Raw genomic sequence first — 18,680 nt, 5'->3', positions numbered from 1 at the left:
TGCAAAAACAAAGGCATCATGATTCAGCCAGACCAGTAAACACACCCAGCTACTAGAAGCAGAAGAAGCAGGTAGGCTAATCTCACATCAGGAATAGACTGGTTATTGGCTGCTGCATAATAAGTGAAGAAGAAAGCATGACAGCCTCAGGTGCCTGTTAGTGTCTTATTGCAGGACTTATCTCACATTCATCTAAAGGCACAGTACCCAGTCATGTTCAGACAAACATGCTCGAAATGTGAAAAGCTGGTCCACTCATGATGACCTGCTGCATACATACAAGTGAGAGATTTAGGTAAAAGTTTGAGTTACAAAGCATAACCTGAAAATATCACCTAATAACAAAAGTCAGTGAAGTTCAAATATGGATAAGGAAACAGAAAGGGAAATGCCACAGATCTTGAGACAAATATGCCTTTAATCTTTAATTAAACAATAAAATGTAATCTTAGCAATAGCACATTTCCTCCTTTGTTAATGATCATAACATGTTTGACATGGTTTTTATCTGAGAAACTTGTCTAGACTTACACAAACACAACAGTCCCCATATAGCTGCTGTTCAAATTCATACTTCTCTACCCATATGAGCTTAATAAAAAAAAATCACAACTTGAAATGGAGACAGGTGAAGAAGAAGAACCTGACATTTTTTGTTATGTAAGCTTAGTGTTAAGTGCCTATTGATTTTAGAAGCGTGCAGCCTTCTTGTTTTCTGTAAGTACACATATTAATATATTCCGCAAAAAAACTTGGTGTTTCTTGTAGCAAGACAATATCTAAATAGAAGGTCAATCAGTACAAAAATAGATTTGAAAAGAATCAGAGGCAAGAAGGTTTCGCCATGGCCTAAATTGAAGAAAGCTATGGATGACATCCAACCCTGTTATAACAGAACAACATTGCTTTTGTTGCATACAAGGTTCTTTGTTTGTTTAATACTGTTTTAAAGTCTATATGGTTTATTATAAAGTGAGATTTGATGGTTTGTTTTGAATTTGGATTCCAGAGGTAAGGCCCTCAGTCACAGGCCAGAGTTTTTTTCCTTTTTTTTTTACTTCCAGCTGAGCTACTATGTTTAATTACATTTGTACAATAGCTTTGGAAAATTAGATACAATTTTAATTTTGAACATTGCATTCCACATTGTCCAAAAGTGCAGGGTCCCTTACCACATGGCCATGTATCAGTACCTAATCGTGGATCATTTGGTACCAGGCTGCACAGAAGGAATGAAAACTTGTTAATATTTATTTTCATTTTATTGATTTTTTACGATATGCAAGGTGTTTTTATTAAAACAAACAACAAATGACCACTTCTGCCTATGCACAATTTTAATGTATAAATAAAACTCACTCTTATTCTGCATTATTGTGTGTTAAGTTACATTTTCATGATATAGGTAATTAATTTAATAATTTAATCATATAATATGAATAATAATATTGCGTGTGACCATATAAGGTTTTAAAGCTTAAATGGGTTGGATTTACAGTGCAATCTGGCAACCCTGATCTTGGAACAGGTGAACCGCAGCGCTTCTGCAGTCACGAGGGACGTAAATGATTTTGACTCACTTGTGTCATTCGATCGTCTTTCCCCAGAAATTTGAATTCGTTTGAGTTACAAAGTAGAGACATTAATCCAAGTCTTCTGGGTTACAAATTTGCCATACAGTATAAAGTAACAAGTCATATACAGGATGCAGCTATCAGATATGTATTTGCCTTTATTTTTTATTTTATGTATTAATTTGTACAGATTTTAATGCATAACTGATTTTCATTCAGCATTTATAAATGTGTAGGAAGATAGACCTTCCAGTGAGCTACTAATTTACTGTGAATACTGCACAGTATATGAGGAAAAACAGGTGTTAGCCTCAATCTTCTAGATTTACTCTTGCTCGGCTTGCATGAAAAGAGTCGTTTGAAAAGAGTCGACTCCCTGCCGAGTCGCCCGTCAGTACCCCGGCAAGAAGACGCGTCGCTGTGCTGCAGCACGCAGATCCGACATCTGCCTCTGCGCCTCGGGCAGTGGACACACCGGGACACGCCGCTGGAAACCATCACCAGGTAGTGTCGATGCTCATGACGCTTAGAAAGAAATAATAAGGAATGGCCAGGAGGGGACGATCTTGGTAATTAGATCGTAAGGTAGTGTTTTAAAGCCAGACATGCATCATACTGATGAACAATAAAGCACAGATCAGGAGCTACCGATGGACATTCTGCATAGAAGCGAGTGGCGTTGAAGTGTTTTCAGGGTGTAGATGCGCATCACAGCGGCTCTGACCTTCACCTGAATCTATCTGATTAGATCACATCTCTGGAGACTCTGGGAGTTTGCTTATCACGCAGCGTGTTTTTTTCCCGATTGTGAAATACGTTGGGTGAAATGTATTTGTTATTTTATATTATATATACCCTGTTCTGCACAGGTATCGCTGAAAATTTGCATTGGTGACCCTCAAAATGGCTCTTTAGAATATCATTCTACAGGGTAGATAATAATTTTTTCAATTAAGCTCTTCCTCAATTTTTCAATTGACGCCTAATACGGTGTGTTTTCGGTTTTTGGACGGAAATCTCATATATTTCTAATTAATTTTGTTGTTACTCCATGCTGGCGAGTTAACGGAGATTAAACCCAAACGACGCACTACGTCGGAGTTAATGAATGACGTAATTTTCGAGCCATTAATGTCGCATAAAGTTTGTTTTTTTCACGTAGAAATACTTTCTTATAAATTTCTTTTATCGTCTCTCATATGTGAATAAACTGTTTTCTATTAGTGAGTTAGTGAGTATGCATCTATCTAGCTATGTTGACTAGATCACTACCACAAGGTTTGGTTAATGGTGACATTTGCCTATGCCATATTCATATTCACTGTTCTCTGACCTGCAGCATGGAGCTGATTGATGAGTGGTTATGGAGGCAGGAGTACTGGCTTCCCCCAGGAATCACTTGGAGGGATTTGGAGAAGATGGAAGGTTCTCCTTTCCCCAGGGACCTGCTCATCTCGCTGCCCTTGGCACTGAGTTTCATAGGCCTGCGAAAGATTTTCGAAAGGTGACCAGAGCCATTTACATGGTCCAAATCTGTGTATTACCATGCGTACCATATAGCATTAGAAAATTTAAAAAACAATGCTTCATTTACACGCTATGGAGTAGCAGGTTGTGATGAATTATGGGTTTTTTGTGCTAGAGTGCTGCTAAATGAAATCTTGATTAGTCAGAATTTTCAATAACAAGAGTTCTAGCTAAAATGCAAACCACAAGTTTATATTAATGAATTATTTGTAAATAATTTTTGTTTCTATAGTAACAGTTTAAGGAGGAATGTTGGACATTCCAATAATCAAAATTTGATAATAAATACATGTGAAACAATGTGAAAATCTGCAAACTAATGTCTCAATTACATTAACATTAAATAAAATGAATAATTAATAAAACAATAATTTGTTGATTGCTGTAATATAATGGGAGCACTTCGGGACTCATTGTTATAGGGAAAACATCTACTTAATCACATTAAGTGTGATTAATCTTGGTAAAAGTTTTTGTTTCACTAATTTGACACTACCCCTGCATTGATCATTTTCCTATAAGACCCCTGTTATATTTATTTCTTACGTATTGCCCACTTGTGTTTTATATATATATATATATTAGAGTAAGTCCTCATTCTCCAGAACAGAAGTTCTCTGGTTTCTAGGTAATAATTTTGTACTAACCCTTTGTCAGCATTTGAAAGTGGAAGAGTGGGAAAAAAATTAATAATACAAAGAGTAGAGGTTAGACATACTGACTAGCCCTATTATTGGAATTCAGGATGTTTACAGGTTTCGAATCTCCCCCAGCTATAAAAATCCCAAGAGCTTACAATTGGGAGTGTCGGCTTTCAATTAACACCTAAAAACAAGTCTAGACCTCAAAGCATATGTAAAATAACGGAATAGAAAATAGTTTGCTTGTGGTTTATTTTTAAGCTTTTGAAGATAAGTGCAAAATCACTAATGTTTTGTATATTTAAAGTGGTATAATAAATACAATCTTTTTGGTAAGGTAATTCCTATTTTTTGGCATTATCTGTTATCCATATGCTGGCATGTAACAGCACTCTGTCTTTTTGTGAAGACAGAAAAGATGAGAGCTGAGATAACTGTGGGTTTATAGAGTTGTGTGATTGTCTCAGTGCTGGCTCAGGGGACCAGGAGACACGTAAAGCATGAGATACTGAAACAAAAACAGCAGCAGGCCAGCCTAGAGAAAAAGTGTCTGAGTTTGTGTGTGTATAAGATGTGATTTTGTTACATTGGCAGCTGACCACTATTGTAACCTGAGAGTACCTGCGGAATCACCTGATCAATTTGTCCTTCTTGCCTATGTTTGATCTTTCCTGGGTCTAATTAACATCTCACTCATGCTCATGTGTCATGTTTCTTATTAAGGAGCTTTGCTGTACCTCTGAGCAGACTGCTAGGGGTGAAGGACAGAGTGCGCTTTTCAGCCTCAGCTGCCCCAAGCCTGGAGGCCTTTTACACCAAACACAGCAGACAACCTGCACCAGTGAGCTCTGGGAAAATAGCGCACACACACACACACACACACACACACACACACACACACACACACACACACAAAAGATGCATTGTTCATCAAGGCAGTATGTGTGAACTCCCAGGTGGCTTTTGCAGTTTTGCATACCTTCTTCCTGGAAAATTATATTCATGTGCTTTACAAACCATTATAGATGCTAACACCTTTCCTAAACTGTGTCTAGAATCAGAGAAACAGGCCCTATTTTTTGGCACATTCATGTTTTATTATGATCATGTCGATCAGAGTTTGATCTGGGTTCTTTTGAAAATGTATATTAATTAAAGCCTTTCATGAAGATACATAAGAAAGTATGCTAATATTTTTTAAGGAGTCATAGTTGACACAGATAGCACTTCTCTCTAAATTAACAAGCTTCTCTAATAGATAGGTCATTTAATTTTAGAGCTTAACATTTCTTTAAAAAAAAAGCCATGATAATTAGCTTCAGCTATGTCAGAGAAGGTATGTGTTAATCCCCTGACTCTTAAATAGGTATCTGTTTTGTACGAGCTGAGAAACCTAGACAGGACCCAAATTGCTCTCAAGGTCACTTTCATCCTTTCACTGGATGTAATTATGTCCAAATTTTTGGACATTGTCCAGCACTGACACAGGGATACAATCAAAAAGGGTTTCTTCTATCATGAAGTTATACAATTTCATAGTTCATGAAATAAAATAAACCCAGACAAGGAAATCCTTTGCAATATTTGTAGCACTACTGCATGTGTTATTAAGTCAAGTCAAGTCAAGTCAAGTCAAGTCAAGTTTATCTTCTAGCGCTTTTCTCAACAGATATTGTCTCAAAACAGCTTCACAGAATTAAACAGTTAAATACACTAACTTGATGCGTCTTCTTTTCTATGATTGTTATAGTTGATCTTTGAATATTTGCATTTTGTAGCTTAGAGAAACAACATATCCAAACTTCTTATATTCGAAAAGTAAAGTCTATCCTTTGTTCAACTTTATTTTTGCTATTTCTGTATTTTTTCAGAATGAGCTCAGCAGTCTGGTGAAGCAGAGTGGCCTAACCCAGAAACAAGTAGAAATCTGGTTCCATCACCGGCGAAATCAGGACAGACCCAGCAACACCAAGAAGTTCTGCGAGGCAAGGTGTGTTCACATTAAATAATCAAGATTATTCACATTTATCTACCATGTTCCCTATATACCACTTATTAGCAGTGATTATCATGTCTGCATCTTTTAGATACAGTCACACAACATTTGATTGTATTTTAGTGATAAATGATATCCTGTCATAAAATGCATTGTTTTGCTAATGGCAATGTGATCGGTCCAGGTCTTCTATCTGAATGTTTACGTCCAAAACCACTTTTATTTTGTTTTGTAGCTGGAGGTTTGTCTTCTACTTAATATCTTTCACCGGTGGTCTCGCATCGCTAATCAGCGTAAGTATGTCGTTGCAGTATTTTGTAGCCTTTTTGTCTATAGCATGTTGTGTGCTAGTTACACCAGAATTGTATGAATTGTTCAACATAATTTAATATTTAACAGTTAAATGTCCACAAACAAATATAAATACATTATTTGAAATGAGTAGAAAATAAATAACCAGACATGAACACTGATTGTAATAAAAACCTTTGCCAGAAAGGTTCACAGGGTGAATTTAATTGAAAATAAAGGTGTGAATTGAAACTAGTAATTGATAGTTCATGAGTATTTAATGTGACTCAGAAGAACGAGTAGTCTCAAAGAGTATTTATTAATTTTCTACTGGACATGCATGAGCAAAGCATCGCAAAATCTTAGTAGGGTATGTACAGGAAACCGAATTAAATAGTTTACCTCTTAACTCTTCTAGTCAGAGTTGTTCACTTTTTTTGTAAACTGACTCCAAAACAGTACTCCCCCGCTTTACTGCAGTTCGAATCTCATGCCCTGGTTTATTTTGCATTTGCCACATAACTAATTTGTTTTGCTGATTTTCCCGGTCTCTCGCCGATAGACCAAAAAAAATTATAGGGAATTGTTTAGATGGAGTTTATTTTGAAATAATTAAATGTATTAATAAAATTATATTTATGTATTATAAAATGAAATAAAATGTTAACACAGTACAATACTGTATACATAAAATAGCATTTTTTAAGTGGCGTCCGTTTATCGTTTTTTTTGTTTATTGCGGGCGGTTTTGGAACGTAACCTCCGCGATAAACGGGGGGATTACTGTAAAAAAAAAAAAAAAAATTGCGTTCATTTTGATGAATGAGAGTCAAAGAACCAAGTCACTAAAATGATCCGATCATCCAGTAACTAATTGGGACTGGCATCCCATGAGTGTAAGCAGAAGGCCCAACCGCGTTTTGGAATATAATACATATTTTTATAATACTGTTTGCCACAAATCATTGATGTCTCTTGTAAACCAAGAGCCCATGGGCAGGATACATTCTCACATAAGTGACACTGAGCTGTCAGTCATCTATTAATAGAACTACTTAAATGCTTTATTAATTTTCCAATGCTCTCATTCATCACATTGTCATCTTTTATATTAGAGTTCATACACAGTAACAGGAAGTAACCTAATCTGTCTGATTCGTCTCCGTCAACTTTCACTGCTGTATGCAGGAGTGAACGTGTGCGCGTGCATGTGTTTGTGTGTGTGTGCCTGTAAATATGTGAGTGCATTAGTGAGTCTGTGTGTATCTTTGTATGAGTGTGTGTTACAGAAGGCTGTTATCTGAGCTCATTCTTTCTCTTCCTCACAGACACCTTGGTTTTGGGAGCAGAAGGAGTGCTGGAGGGGATATCCCCAACAAGTAAGCTTGCCTAATGCCTCTACATACTACACAATCACACACTGCAAATACACAAATATGAGCACGGCATGAGAAAAATACGCAAATCTTTGTTTCTGCATTTGTTCTGGCAGCCCACTGCAAAAAAGAGCTGTTTGACAAGAAACATAAAAAAAGTAACAATTTTGGGAGCAAGAGTAAGAGTGTGTGTGTGTGTGTGTGTGTGTGTGTGTGTGTGTGTGTGTGTGTGTGTGTGTGTGTGTGTGTGTGTTTTGGTTACTGTGATTATATTTAGCGATAAATTATGTAATATGGTGTTAATTATTGATGGCAGAGGAAGGTCTTCACTAGGATGTGTGTATATGTGTGTGTGTGTGTGTGTGTGTGTGTGTGTGTGTGTGTGTATTTGTTTGTTTGGGAAAGATGTCTTTTATGTTGGATAATTTATGAACTAGCACAATTGAGGTGGCAGTACAGGTGTATACACACACACACACACACACACACACACACACACACACACACACACACACACACACACACACACACACTCACACACACCTGGACACCTGATTTGCCAGAGTTTTGCCATTGGCTATTTTATCTTTTTTGCTTCTCTAGACTATGGCCTCCATCAGCAAAATTAATTGATCTAAGTGTTTAATACACATATTTGTGTGCAGCGTGTGGAAAATGTGCACTACTGGTATTACATGCTGGAACTGGGCTTCTACTGGTCCCTGCTGCTCTGCGTCTCTGTGGACGTCAAGAGAAAAGTAAGCAATCGCAGCGTGCTTCAGTCGCTTTAGCTGCTACTTGGCATTGCACATAGTGATCTTAGGCTTGTATGCAGCTGCTCAACTGGTGAAACCCATTTCATGAACTTCCTAAAGCAAAGTTCCCTGCACTAATGTTGCTTCATGATACAGTTTGGAACTAGTGGGTGCTGCAACAGAGGATAGTTGATTTTTTTCATGCCATGTGAGTTAGATATTTCATGAACTGATTTATTGCATCCTATACCACGTTTTAAAGTCACAGAGCTTATCACGTTCTAATGCCAGTGTTTGTTCAGAGTGCATATAATAGGGCTTGAGTTTATGCACCTTTCAGCAATCAACAATTATGAGGCATGTCCACATACCTTTAGTCTTATTGTTTTTGTCAGGTTACAGAATGGGACGACAGATGCAACATTACATTTTTCAAAAAATTTCAAAAAATACAAAAAATATGTTTAATCTTAAAACTGCCTGAACAGTAATGGTTTTTATTTGTTAAAGGATTTTAAAGAACAGATTGTTCACCACATTGCAACCATTTTCCTGCTTGGGTTCTCCTACTGCGCCAACTACATCCGCATTGGCACTCTGGTCATGCTCGTCCATGACTCCTCGGATTTCCTGTTAGAGGTAAGAATGCACTGTACATAATATTAGGAACATTCTGTCACACAGTGGACATGTGAATTCATCAATGTTTTTTTAGCTCACTGTCAGAAAACTCTCTCTCTCTCTCTCTCTCTCTCTCTCTCTCTCTGTATATATATATATATATATATATATATATATATATATATATATATATCATGAAACTTGAAAAATGTGATGTAGCAACTTTTGTCTTATTCTTTAAAATAATCTAAAACATGAGAAATGCAGTATGTTTATTGAGATATATATATATGTGATGCACTTAGTGATTCTGGTGCTTATTCTCTAGCATTTTATAAGTAAAAATGGGTGATTTCAAACATGAAAGGTATCAGTCGCTTTGTACGAGTACAGTATCATCATGCAATGTTAACATGTGCTGGAGATAAAGTGAGTTATGGCAGAAATGTGACTATGGGGTGAAAAGCACTGTGATGGTGACGTCACGCGTCATACTTGAAGCTTTGGAAACTGCTTTATATGAAAAGAGTGTATGGATTAGGACATGAGAGAGCTGAGCAAACTAAAAGATAAAAAGCTCAGATGCATTGCTCTCTTTAGGTAAAGATTGAGCTCCCATGAGTCAAGTCAAGAAGCTTTTACTGTCATTTCAACCATATATAGCTGATGCAGTACACAGTGAAATGAAACAACGTTCCTCCAGGACCCAGGTGCTACATAAAACAACATAAAACAACAGTCACAGAAACAGAAAAACACAGGGCCAAGAACTGTAGAAAAATCCTTGCCACATAAAATGCATGTGTGCAACCTGGTGCAAACAATGCAAAAAGACAACACAAGACAAGAAAACACAGGACAGTGCACGACAATACACAAAACACAAAATACCTCTGCTAGTAAACCTGTCGTAACAAAATAAGGTAAACAGGAGCAGAAAAATTTAAACAGAGTATTGTGCAAATTAACAAATAGCAGCAGTCAAGATAAAGTAAACAGTGGCAAAAAATGTGGACAGAATATTGTGCAGAATATTGAGCACCACTCTTAGAAGGTAAAACATTGTGGGTAGTAAGTGGAAATAGAGACGGTTTTAATATGAGATGAGTTTATTTTATTCTGAGAGATGTGATGTCTAAAGTGATGCTGAAACTTTTTTCTTTCTCCACAGTCAGCAAAAATGTTCAATTATGCAGGCTGGAAAAAAACGTGCGACTTGCTTTTTGTGGTTTTTGCTGTAGTGTTCCTGGTCACACGCCTGGTCGTGTTTCCAAGCAAGTAAGACCTTTGTCCTGCCAGCTTTCATTATGAGACAATTACTTAATTAATAATGTAAGATCAAGAAAATGATAGTGTAACAACATAGCTGTGGTGTAATAGATGAGTAATTAGATCCATGCCAGGTGGCACTAATGTTATTTTCCTGCACTTATTGATAAGCAACCTCTCTTTTTATTACAACAACTTCCAGAATTTCTGATATTTATCATCATCTAACTCCATAGGATTATATACACTACTCTGATCTCTTCGATGGAGGTCTTCCAGCCGTTTGTGGGGTATTATTTCTTCAACTCTCTGTTGCTTGTGCTGCAGTTCCTGCACATCTTCTGGGCTTGGCTTATACTGCGCATGATCTACAAGTTCCTCTTTCTGGGAAAGGTCTGTCACAGCTTTGTAAATAAAAATAAATTGATTGTTGGTTGATGTGAGAGAATGCAGAAGGTCTAGTGACCAAAAAACAATTGTTTAGCTGATAATTAGTCCCTGACAAAACGTCCTAGATGCGCTGTTCATCCTTGTCACTCACAATAAAAATCTTAACATCTTCAGCTCTACTACCTCCAGCTCCACCTCCTGTCTTTTAGTCAATGCCACTGTCTCTAAACCATACAACATCGCAGGTCTCACCACAGTCCTATAAACTTTCCCTTTCACTCTTGCAGATACTCTTCTATCACAGATCACTCCTGCCACTCTTCTCCTGTAGTTACTGCAGGTCTGCACATCTCCGTTATTCTTAAAAAATGGTACCAGCACACTCCTTCTTCATTCCTCAGGCATCCTCTCACCTTCAAGAATCTTGTTAAACAATCCAGTTCATCTGGTGCAACCAACTTTCCACTCTTAATCCTCTTAATCGCTGCTCTCACTTTCTTCCTACTAAACTGACCACTTCCTGCTTCACCATCTCCACACCATCCAACCTTCTCTCTTTCTCATTTTCCTCATTCATCAGCAGCTCTAAATACTCCCTCCATCTTCTCAACACTCTCTCCTCACTAGTCAACACATTTCCATCTCTATCCTTTATTGCTCTAACTTGCAGCACATCCTTCCCAGCTCTTCCCTCTGCCTGGACAATCAGTACAAATCCTTTTCTTCTTCCTTAGTGTCCAACTTCTCATACAGCTTCTCATATGCCTTTTCCTTGGCTTTCGCCACATCCTTCTTCACCTGCTGCTGCATCTCCTTGTACTCCTGCCTACTTTTCTCATCACTCTGCTGATCCCACTTCTGTTTTGCCAACCTCTTTCTCCTGATGCTCTCCTGCACTTCCTCATTCCACCACCACGTTTTTTCTTTTTCCAGATGTCACAATAATTATCTTTGTAGCTGTCTCTCTTATCACTTAACACCCTGCCGTCTCCAATCATTTTCAGGTTGCATCTCCTGCATAAATTGTAGTCTGTGTGTACCTTCCTTCACTCTAATACATGTACCAGAACAATCACATTATTTATCTATTTTTTATTTGAGTGGAATCATAAAGAAACCCTTTAAATTAGTGTGATATTTAAAATCGTGTGATATTTTCAATTATATATTTAAAAAAACACTCCAGGTCTATACAAAAAGTCTTTCATTTTATACTTGTGCTACTTCAAACATTCTGACTATCACCCTGTTTCCCTGCAGTTGGATAAGGATGAACGCAGTGATGATGAAAGTGAGGCAGAAGAGGAGGAAGATGTAGATGAAGAAGAGGATCATGCCTCATGGAGGAAGAGGAAAGTGGTCCTGGATTCTAAACTGGCCATGATGACGTCAAGCTGCGTTTTAAACAACTTGGCAAATCAGAGAGTTAATGCAAGCAGCAGAACTCCCAAAGCGAGATAGCACGACTTAGCTGGAGAGTGAGAGCACTGAGGTTACCCTTACAGTAATGTTCACTATTCATTAAAAACAAAAAGACATGGGTCATTCACAGGATGTTACAGTTTGGATCTTGTAGCCATGAAACATTGCTATTGATTGCCAGGTTCTGATTATCCTAGAATGTCTGTGCAGTTCATTACACTTCAGACTCTAATGCTAGGCTCGTACTGTAAAACCGATGGACTGGTCGTTTACGCTGCTGGAGCTTCAGTGCACTCGAGGTTTCAACGTTTTTCAAGATTTCCTTTCCTATTTTGATACAGCTGCTAAACAGAAATCATTTTTTTTTAAAGCACTAAAATGTCCAGTAGATCAAATTTTTTTTACCAGAATTGTAAACACTGTGCAGGCTGTTAAACACAAAATATGCACGAATCCAGTGATTTGTCTTTCTGAAAAATATATTAATCTAAAGGCAAAAAATGCAGTATGAGAGCTAACATTGAAAAATCTGTCTTTTCTTTGTACATAATGTCTTTTATGTATTTCATTTGTTTTACTTATTGTTGTTATTAAATGAGTTCAAGAATTCCAGCTCACATTTTTTACGATGTGACTTCTTCGTTGGAACAGAATCAAAATCATATTACCCATCATGCAGTGTGTTGTTGGTCTTGTATGTATGGCGATGACAGTGTGGATGGGAAAACAGATGTGCAGCATGTCACATTGTTCTTTATTTTCCCCTTATCACCAGAGATGTTTGCAATGGAAAACTCACTTCATTAAATATGCCTATTTTATTTATATATTTTAAAGTTTCTTTTCATATGCTAAACCACCCTGTGAATTTGTGTGGTAACATTAAATATAATGTTATAAACTTCAACTTCCAGTTGAACTTTCTTTGAACACGTTTTAATATATATATATATATATATATATATATATATATATATATATATATATATATATATATATATATATATATAATTAACAATGATTAAACAATTATAAATATATGTACTTACACTTTGTATCTCAGAATTTAAGAAACTTTGAGGCAAGGCAGACACAACAGGTATTGTACTGCCCCCTTGTGGACTGTACTTCGTGTAAAAAAAAACAACAACTAGGGTTAGGTTTAAAAACGTATTTTAAAATGATTTATATTTCATTAATAAGTAGCAATATAACAATTAAATTAAAAGTTAATGAGTTAGAGTTAATGTTATTGTTATATAAGTAATATTTTATAAGTAATAACCATATAATAACCTTAGAATTAGGGCTAACATAACCCTGAACGAAAAAAAAACTAGAGTTAGAGTTAATCACATATTTTAAATACATTTAAATTTTATTATGAGTAACTAATAGAACTAGAACTAGGGTTAACTATAACTCTAATGATAACTTAAAACCTTAGTAACGCGTGTCTCTGTGGCGCAATCGGTTAGCGCGTTCGGCTGTTAACCGAAAGGTTGGTGGTTCGAGCCCACCCAGGGACGGTTACTTTTTAATCAATACATGTTTTTCTTTCTTTCTTTTTTTTTTTTTAAAATGATATTAAATTAAGTGCCAACCCATAAAATACTCGCACAGAATTTTTTTTTGTAGTAAAAAAAAACTAAATAAATGCATTTAAACTGTTTTATAATTCATTCAACATTTAATTATTTGGCCACTAGGGGGAGGTAAGAGGCGCAAAATATTTCAATGTGCGCTGCGCGTCTTCTAATGACAGCTAATCAGCGCAAGTTTCTCCATCTTTCCTCAGCCAATGCCGTTCTGGCGTTCCATCTTTTTATATTTCCAGTGGCAATCACACGTCTTATCTTCATCCAGTCTCATCTCCAAGTGTTGAACTGTGTTTCGAGAAAAGTAGAGAAAAGTCAGATAAAATAAACTACACGAACACCAACAACCGCTTTCTCTAACTTTTTGTGTTATTGTGCATTAAGGTGTTTTTTTCGTGAGCTTAGGGTGCTAGTATATTGCGTCACTTTTTGTACTAATAATGTCCTTTATGTATTTAATTTGTGTTATTGTAATTATTGTAATTATTAAATGAGTTGAAGAATTCCAGCTCACTTTTTTAAAGATGTGGCATCTCCTAGAGTTAACATAACCCTAACCCTTAGCGAAACAAAACTAGGGTTAGGGCTAATCACATATTTTAAATTAATTTATATCTTATTAACAGTAACTATATAACTATTACATTTGAACTATAGTTTTAGGTTTAACCACACATTTTACAATAAAATTGCACTTGAATTTCAAACCCTAAATTATAAAAAGCCTCGGTGGATTAGCACTGCCATGTAAGTCTCTGTGGCGCAATCGGTTAGCGCGTTCGGCTGTTAACCGAAAGGTTGGTGGTTCGAGCCCACCCAGGGACGAAGTCAGTTTTTAATTTGTTTATGATATTAAATTAAGTACCAACTCATAACATACTCGCAAAGTAATTCTTTTGTAGTAAAAACAAACTATATGCATTAAAAACATTTTTATCATAAATTCAGAATGTTAATGTATGGCCACTAGGGGAGCTAAGAGGCGCAAAATTTAACAGCTATTCAAGTCAAATCAAGAGGCTTTTATTGTCATTTCTACTATACACAATGGATATACACAGTAAAAACGAGACAACGTTCCCCTGGTTCTACATTTAACAACATAGAGCTACAACACAACACAAAGCTACATAAAGTGCATCGAGTGCAACCTAGTGCAAACAGTGCAGACGAAAATCAGTACAGACAGACAGTGCAGACAGTATAAACAGACAGACAAAACAGTACAGACAGACAGACAACACAAGACAATACACATAACACAAGATAGCACCGACCAGTAAACATACTGTATACTCTGAATATAAAGTACTGTGCAAAGAGAACTATAAAAACTATAACCAAGAATATATGTAAACAAACAAACAAAGCTAGGGAGTTTTTTATTCTCCAGCTGTTGAACTGCGTTCCCATTGAGTTATACTTAGGAAAAAAGTCAGGTGAAATAAACTACACGAACATAAACAACAGATTATCATAAACATAACATACATTTATAATTTATAACACACTTTCTGTCTGCCTCAGTGTACAAACTTAATTGAAAGCTTATTAATAGATCAAACAATAAATTTTGTCTTCCCTTGCTGTTATAGTAAAGCTCCACTCTTTTCTCTTTTGGGAAGTCTGGCAGTGTTCCAATTCATCCCAAAAATTTACATACCTGGAGTATTGTCCAACTCCAACTTTACACATCATGTCCTCTTGGCGCTTACTGTGTGCAAAGTGGAAAATGTCAGGTCAGGTCAGGTTGGATCAGGCATCTACATGATGCAACACTTTCTATAGAGTTGTGTGCTTTGTGGAAACACTTCGAGGAGTTACCACCAACCAGCTGTCTACAAACTTTTGGTCGTACACTGTATAGTGAGTTTAATCTTTAAAATATGATAAATCAGTATAGTTTCTTTATGTGCATTTCTGTCTCCGGCCACTAGGTGACAGTAACTCTGTAAAGCCAGGCTAAAAGCGAATATCGAAGCGGAAATACGTCACTAGTCCTTTTTTTCTACGAGGGCAGCCGTGCAGGGTGGGTGAATTTTTCGGTCTCTGTAATCGCTAAAAATATCTAAAAGGCCGCTTGTTAGGAGTTATTAATTACTAATAAAAGTTAAATGAATGCTCTGTATTGTGTTTTAGCGAGGTAGGGAGACGTTTTAATGCGGATTAGCGACATTACGGCGATTCGTCGGAGTAGAGCTAAGCGTCATTAGCGCGGATCATGGCCATGTGTTAGCGGCGGCATTTCATGGGTCTTTCCTCATGATTTTTTTTGTGTTAAATTATTTAACGCAAAACAACCTCGCTTGCCTGAATGTATGTGTTAATTTAATAATTAGTTTATCTTTAGGTATATTTTGTGCTTTAATTAAAGAATTGTAGGAGGAAAGTTTCACTCTGGGTGAATCTGGCAGTGAATGAAAGCAGCACACACACATGGCATTTTTTTTTATTAATGGGGTTTGTGTGCAACTTCCGTCCAAAAAAAAAAAAAAACCCTAACACTGTTAATGAACAATATTGAAGACTACATTTATTTAATCTCCGTGCATATATACTCGTGTCTAGCTCCGTATTCTGTATTTCAGAGCACAGTTTAAGGCTGTTTATAAAACAAAATCCTCACTTGTCTTATGTATCTGCAGGCCAAACCATAAAAACTGATACTGAATACCAGATAGACTGCTTTATTTATTTCTTTACCAATATTAGACTCTTTATCTGCAAAGATTTCGGTCACAATCGTGATTTAAAGCAACAATAGATCTATTAGTATCTTTAGGAGAATATATAGATATTATAAAATACAATATCTTCTTAAGGGACAATATTATAGAAATGAAACTTGGATGTATTTTGGCCAATGTGCAGTTTGTATAACAGTACAGATTTACTGTCTTCTAAAAAAAATAACTCATCATACAGCCATTATTGTTTAAATAACTGGCAACAAAAGTGAGTACACCCCAAGTGACCTCAAAACTGCGTTGACGGTTTTGAGCGCTATTATGTAGAACTGTCTTAATCCTCCTGGGCATGAAATTCAGCAGAGCTGCACAGGTTGTTGCTGGGATCCCCTTCCACTCCTGGATGCTTCTCCATCTTGGGCTTGAGGATGCACCACAGGTGCTCAATAGGGTTTCAGCTCTGGAGACATACTTGGTCACTCAATCAGCTTCAGCTTCCTCAGCAAGGCAGTTGTCATCCTGGTGGTGTGTTTGTGGTCGTTATTTTGTTGGAAAACTGCAGTTTCTGAAGGCAGGACATAATATTCTGCTTCAGAATGTCACAGTTCATGTTGGAATCCCTCAATGAGCAGCAGCCCCGACGCAGCCCCAGATCATGATGTTCCCACCACCATGCTTGATTGTAGGCAAGACAATTTTCTTGATAATCATCACTAGGGCATCAAAACACATGCTGGACACCATGTGAGCCAAACCACAGGACAGTAATTCACAATCTTGGACAGGTTGACTGCAGCAAACTGTTAGCAGGCTTCCTTGTGAGCGAGCTTCAGAAGAGGCTTCTTCGAATGGCCATGCAAACCGACTTGTGGGAGTGTGAGCGTATGGTTCCAGCTTCTGCACCTGACACAGAGCGCAAGGACTCAACTTCTTTGATTAACCTTCGCAAGGTCTGTTCCGAGTGGAACTCGTCTTGGAAAAGCTCTGTATGCCCCTGAAACATGAACATGATGAATTGGACATGTGACTTTGTATTGTTACACAATGCACAGCTGTTATCACTTAGGGTGTACTTACTTTTATTGGCAGTTATTTTGAGAATAATGGTTGTATATTGTACACCTTTAGTTGTGTGTTTTGCCTTAATTTAACAAGTATGAGAGGTGAAGGCTAATTATCACATGTGTTTAATCCGACAGTGAAGGACAAGATGCAGATCTTCGTGAAAACGTTGACCGGCAAGACCATCACCCTTGAGGTGGAGCCCAGTGACACCATTGAGAATGTCAAAGCCAAGATTCAGGACAAGGAAGGTAAGAATTTTTATTTTAATTATAAAAGGCAGGTTTTTGGTGTCAGCATGGTATGAGAATGGGTTTATTAACAGCAGTGTTTTTTGCACAGGTATTCCTCCTGACCAGCAGCGTCTGATTTTTGCTGGCAAGCAGCTTGAAGATGGACGCACGCTGTCCGATTATAACATTCAGAAAGGTGGGTAATATTTCCATGCCCCCTCAGCAGTCTGTGTGTAAAAAATGCTATAACCTTAATGAAAGCGATTGGTTTTGCATATGACAATCTTCCCAACACCGTCTAGAACTATTTTGTTTTGTTTATTGATTTCTTATTAAATTTGCCGGAAATATGCTGATCTTATTTGTTTAGCAAGATGTTATTAGTGCTTTGGGAACCAGAAGTCATCGTACACTCTTGTCACATGAACATCTTTGTAATTGGAAGCGTATGAAGAACTTCACTGGTGTAAACACAGTGTGGTCTGTGTAGTTATGATTTATGGTACTAAAACATTTTTAATGAGACATTAAAAATAGAGCTTTAAAAAGGCTGATCTTAAATAATTTCTCATTAAGAATTTGCTTGAAGCTCATATGGAGAATTTTTCTTGTCACTCAGAATCCACCCTGCACCTGGTGCTGCGTCTGAGAGGAGGGATCATCGAGCCTTCCCTCAGGCAGCTGGCGCAGAAATACAACTGCGAGAAGATGATCTGCCGCAAGTAAGGATCTCATATGCGCATTTCAACATGCTTTAAAATATATTTGATATAACCCGTTGTTTATTTATATTTTTATATATATATATTTTGGCATACCCACGTGTCTTGACAAAATAATAAGTTTCCCAAGATTATGCCCAAGTGATTAAAAACGACTGGTTTTGTTCACAGATGTTATGCACGTCTTCACCCCCGTGCTGTTAACTGCCGCAAGAAGAAGTGTGGACACACCAACAACCTGCGTCCCAAGAAGAAGCTGAAGTAAACTTTAGCACTAGTGTGCTTAAAATACATGGTCATTGTTTAACAATAAAATGTTAAAAGGAAATCATTGTCTGTGCTTTTTATTTTTAGAGGTTACTTTTGTAGAACTGATTCAAATAGTTGACAGGTTAACACCAGACACACACACGCACACGCGCATGGCATCATGGTTTCATTTTATTGATAGGGATTGTGTGCAACTCTGCACAAAAACTGATTAAAGCCCAGGCTCTCTACATTTTGTCTGTGTGC

The 18,680-nt window shown here is 37.1% G+C and overlaps 2 protein-coding genes and 2 non-coding genes across 7 annotated transcripts; all 4 read left to right on the top strand.

Moving 5' to 3' along the window:
* The first annotated feature begins 626 nt into the window (after window positions 1-626).
* Window positions 627-12,769, top strand: cers4b (ceramide synthase 4b). Of its 4 annotated transcripts, XM_046876258.1 has the most exons (12): window positions 627-717; window positions 1,811-2,078; window positions 2,914-3,078; window positions 4,466-4,583; window positions 5,614-5,732; window positions 5,974-6,031; window positions 7,358-7,408; window positions 8,071-8,163; window positions 8,671-8,799; window positions 9,953-10,059; window positions 10,287-10,443; window positions 11,701-12,769. In XM_046876258.1, exons 3-12 carry the CDS (start codon window positions 2,915-2,917, stop codon window positions 11,899-11,901), a joined length of 1,197 nt encoding a protein of 398 aa, XP_046732214.1. In that variant the 5' UTR covers window positions 627-717; window positions 1,811-2,078; window position 2,914; the 3' UTR covers window positions 11,902-12,769. The 4 variants fall into 4 exon arrangements, with proteins under 4 accessions (XP_046732214.1, XP_046732217.1, XP_046732216.1 ...); XM_046876261.1 differs by lacking the exons at window positions 627-717; window positions 10,287-10,443 and having other exon boundaries at window positions 1,561-2,078; window positions 11,701-11,893; XM_046876259.1 differs by lacking the exons at window positions 627-717; window positions 8,071-8,163 and having other exon boundaries at window positions 1,566-2,078.
* A 548-nt stretch (window positions 12,770-13,317) lies between these two features.
* trnan-guu lies at window positions 13,318-13,391 on the top strand. The gene has a single exon. It is a non-coding gene; the product is annotated as a tRNA-Asn (tRNA).
* Window positions 13,392-14,211: 820 nt separating this feature from the next.
* On the top strand, window positions 14,212-14,285 carry trnan-guu. The gene has a single exon. It is a non-coding gene; the product is annotated as a tRNA-Asn (tRNA).
* A 1,118-nt stretch (window positions 14,286-15,403) lies between these two features.
* Window positions 15,404-18,492, top strand: uba52 (ubiquitin A-52 residue ribosomal protein fusion product 1). Its single transcript, XM_046876264.1, has 5 exons — window positions 15,404-15,489; window positions 17,347-17,460; window positions 17,552-17,638; window positions 18,062-18,164; window positions 18,336-18,492. Exons 2-5 carry the CDS (start codon window positions 17,358-17,360, stop codon window positions 18,427-18,429), a joined length of 387 nt encoding a protein of 128 aa, XP_046732220.1. The 5' UTR covers window positions 15,404-15,489; window positions 17,347-17,357; the 3' UTR covers window positions 18,430-18,492.
* Window positions 18,493-18,680: the final 188 nt, after the last annotated feature.

Source organism: Silurus meridionalis, chromosome 20 (genome assembly GCF_014805685.1).
Source record: "Silurus meridionalis isolate SWU-2019-XX chromosome 20, ASM1480568v1, whole genome shotgun sequence".
In the NCBI taxonomy this organism is placed as follows: Eukaryota; Metazoa; Chordata; class Actinopteri; order Siluriformes; family Siluridae; genus Silurus; species Silurus meridionalis.
The sequence above is the reverse complement of the archived record's forward strand: the minus strand, read 5'-3'. Positions and strand labels throughout refer to the sequence as shown.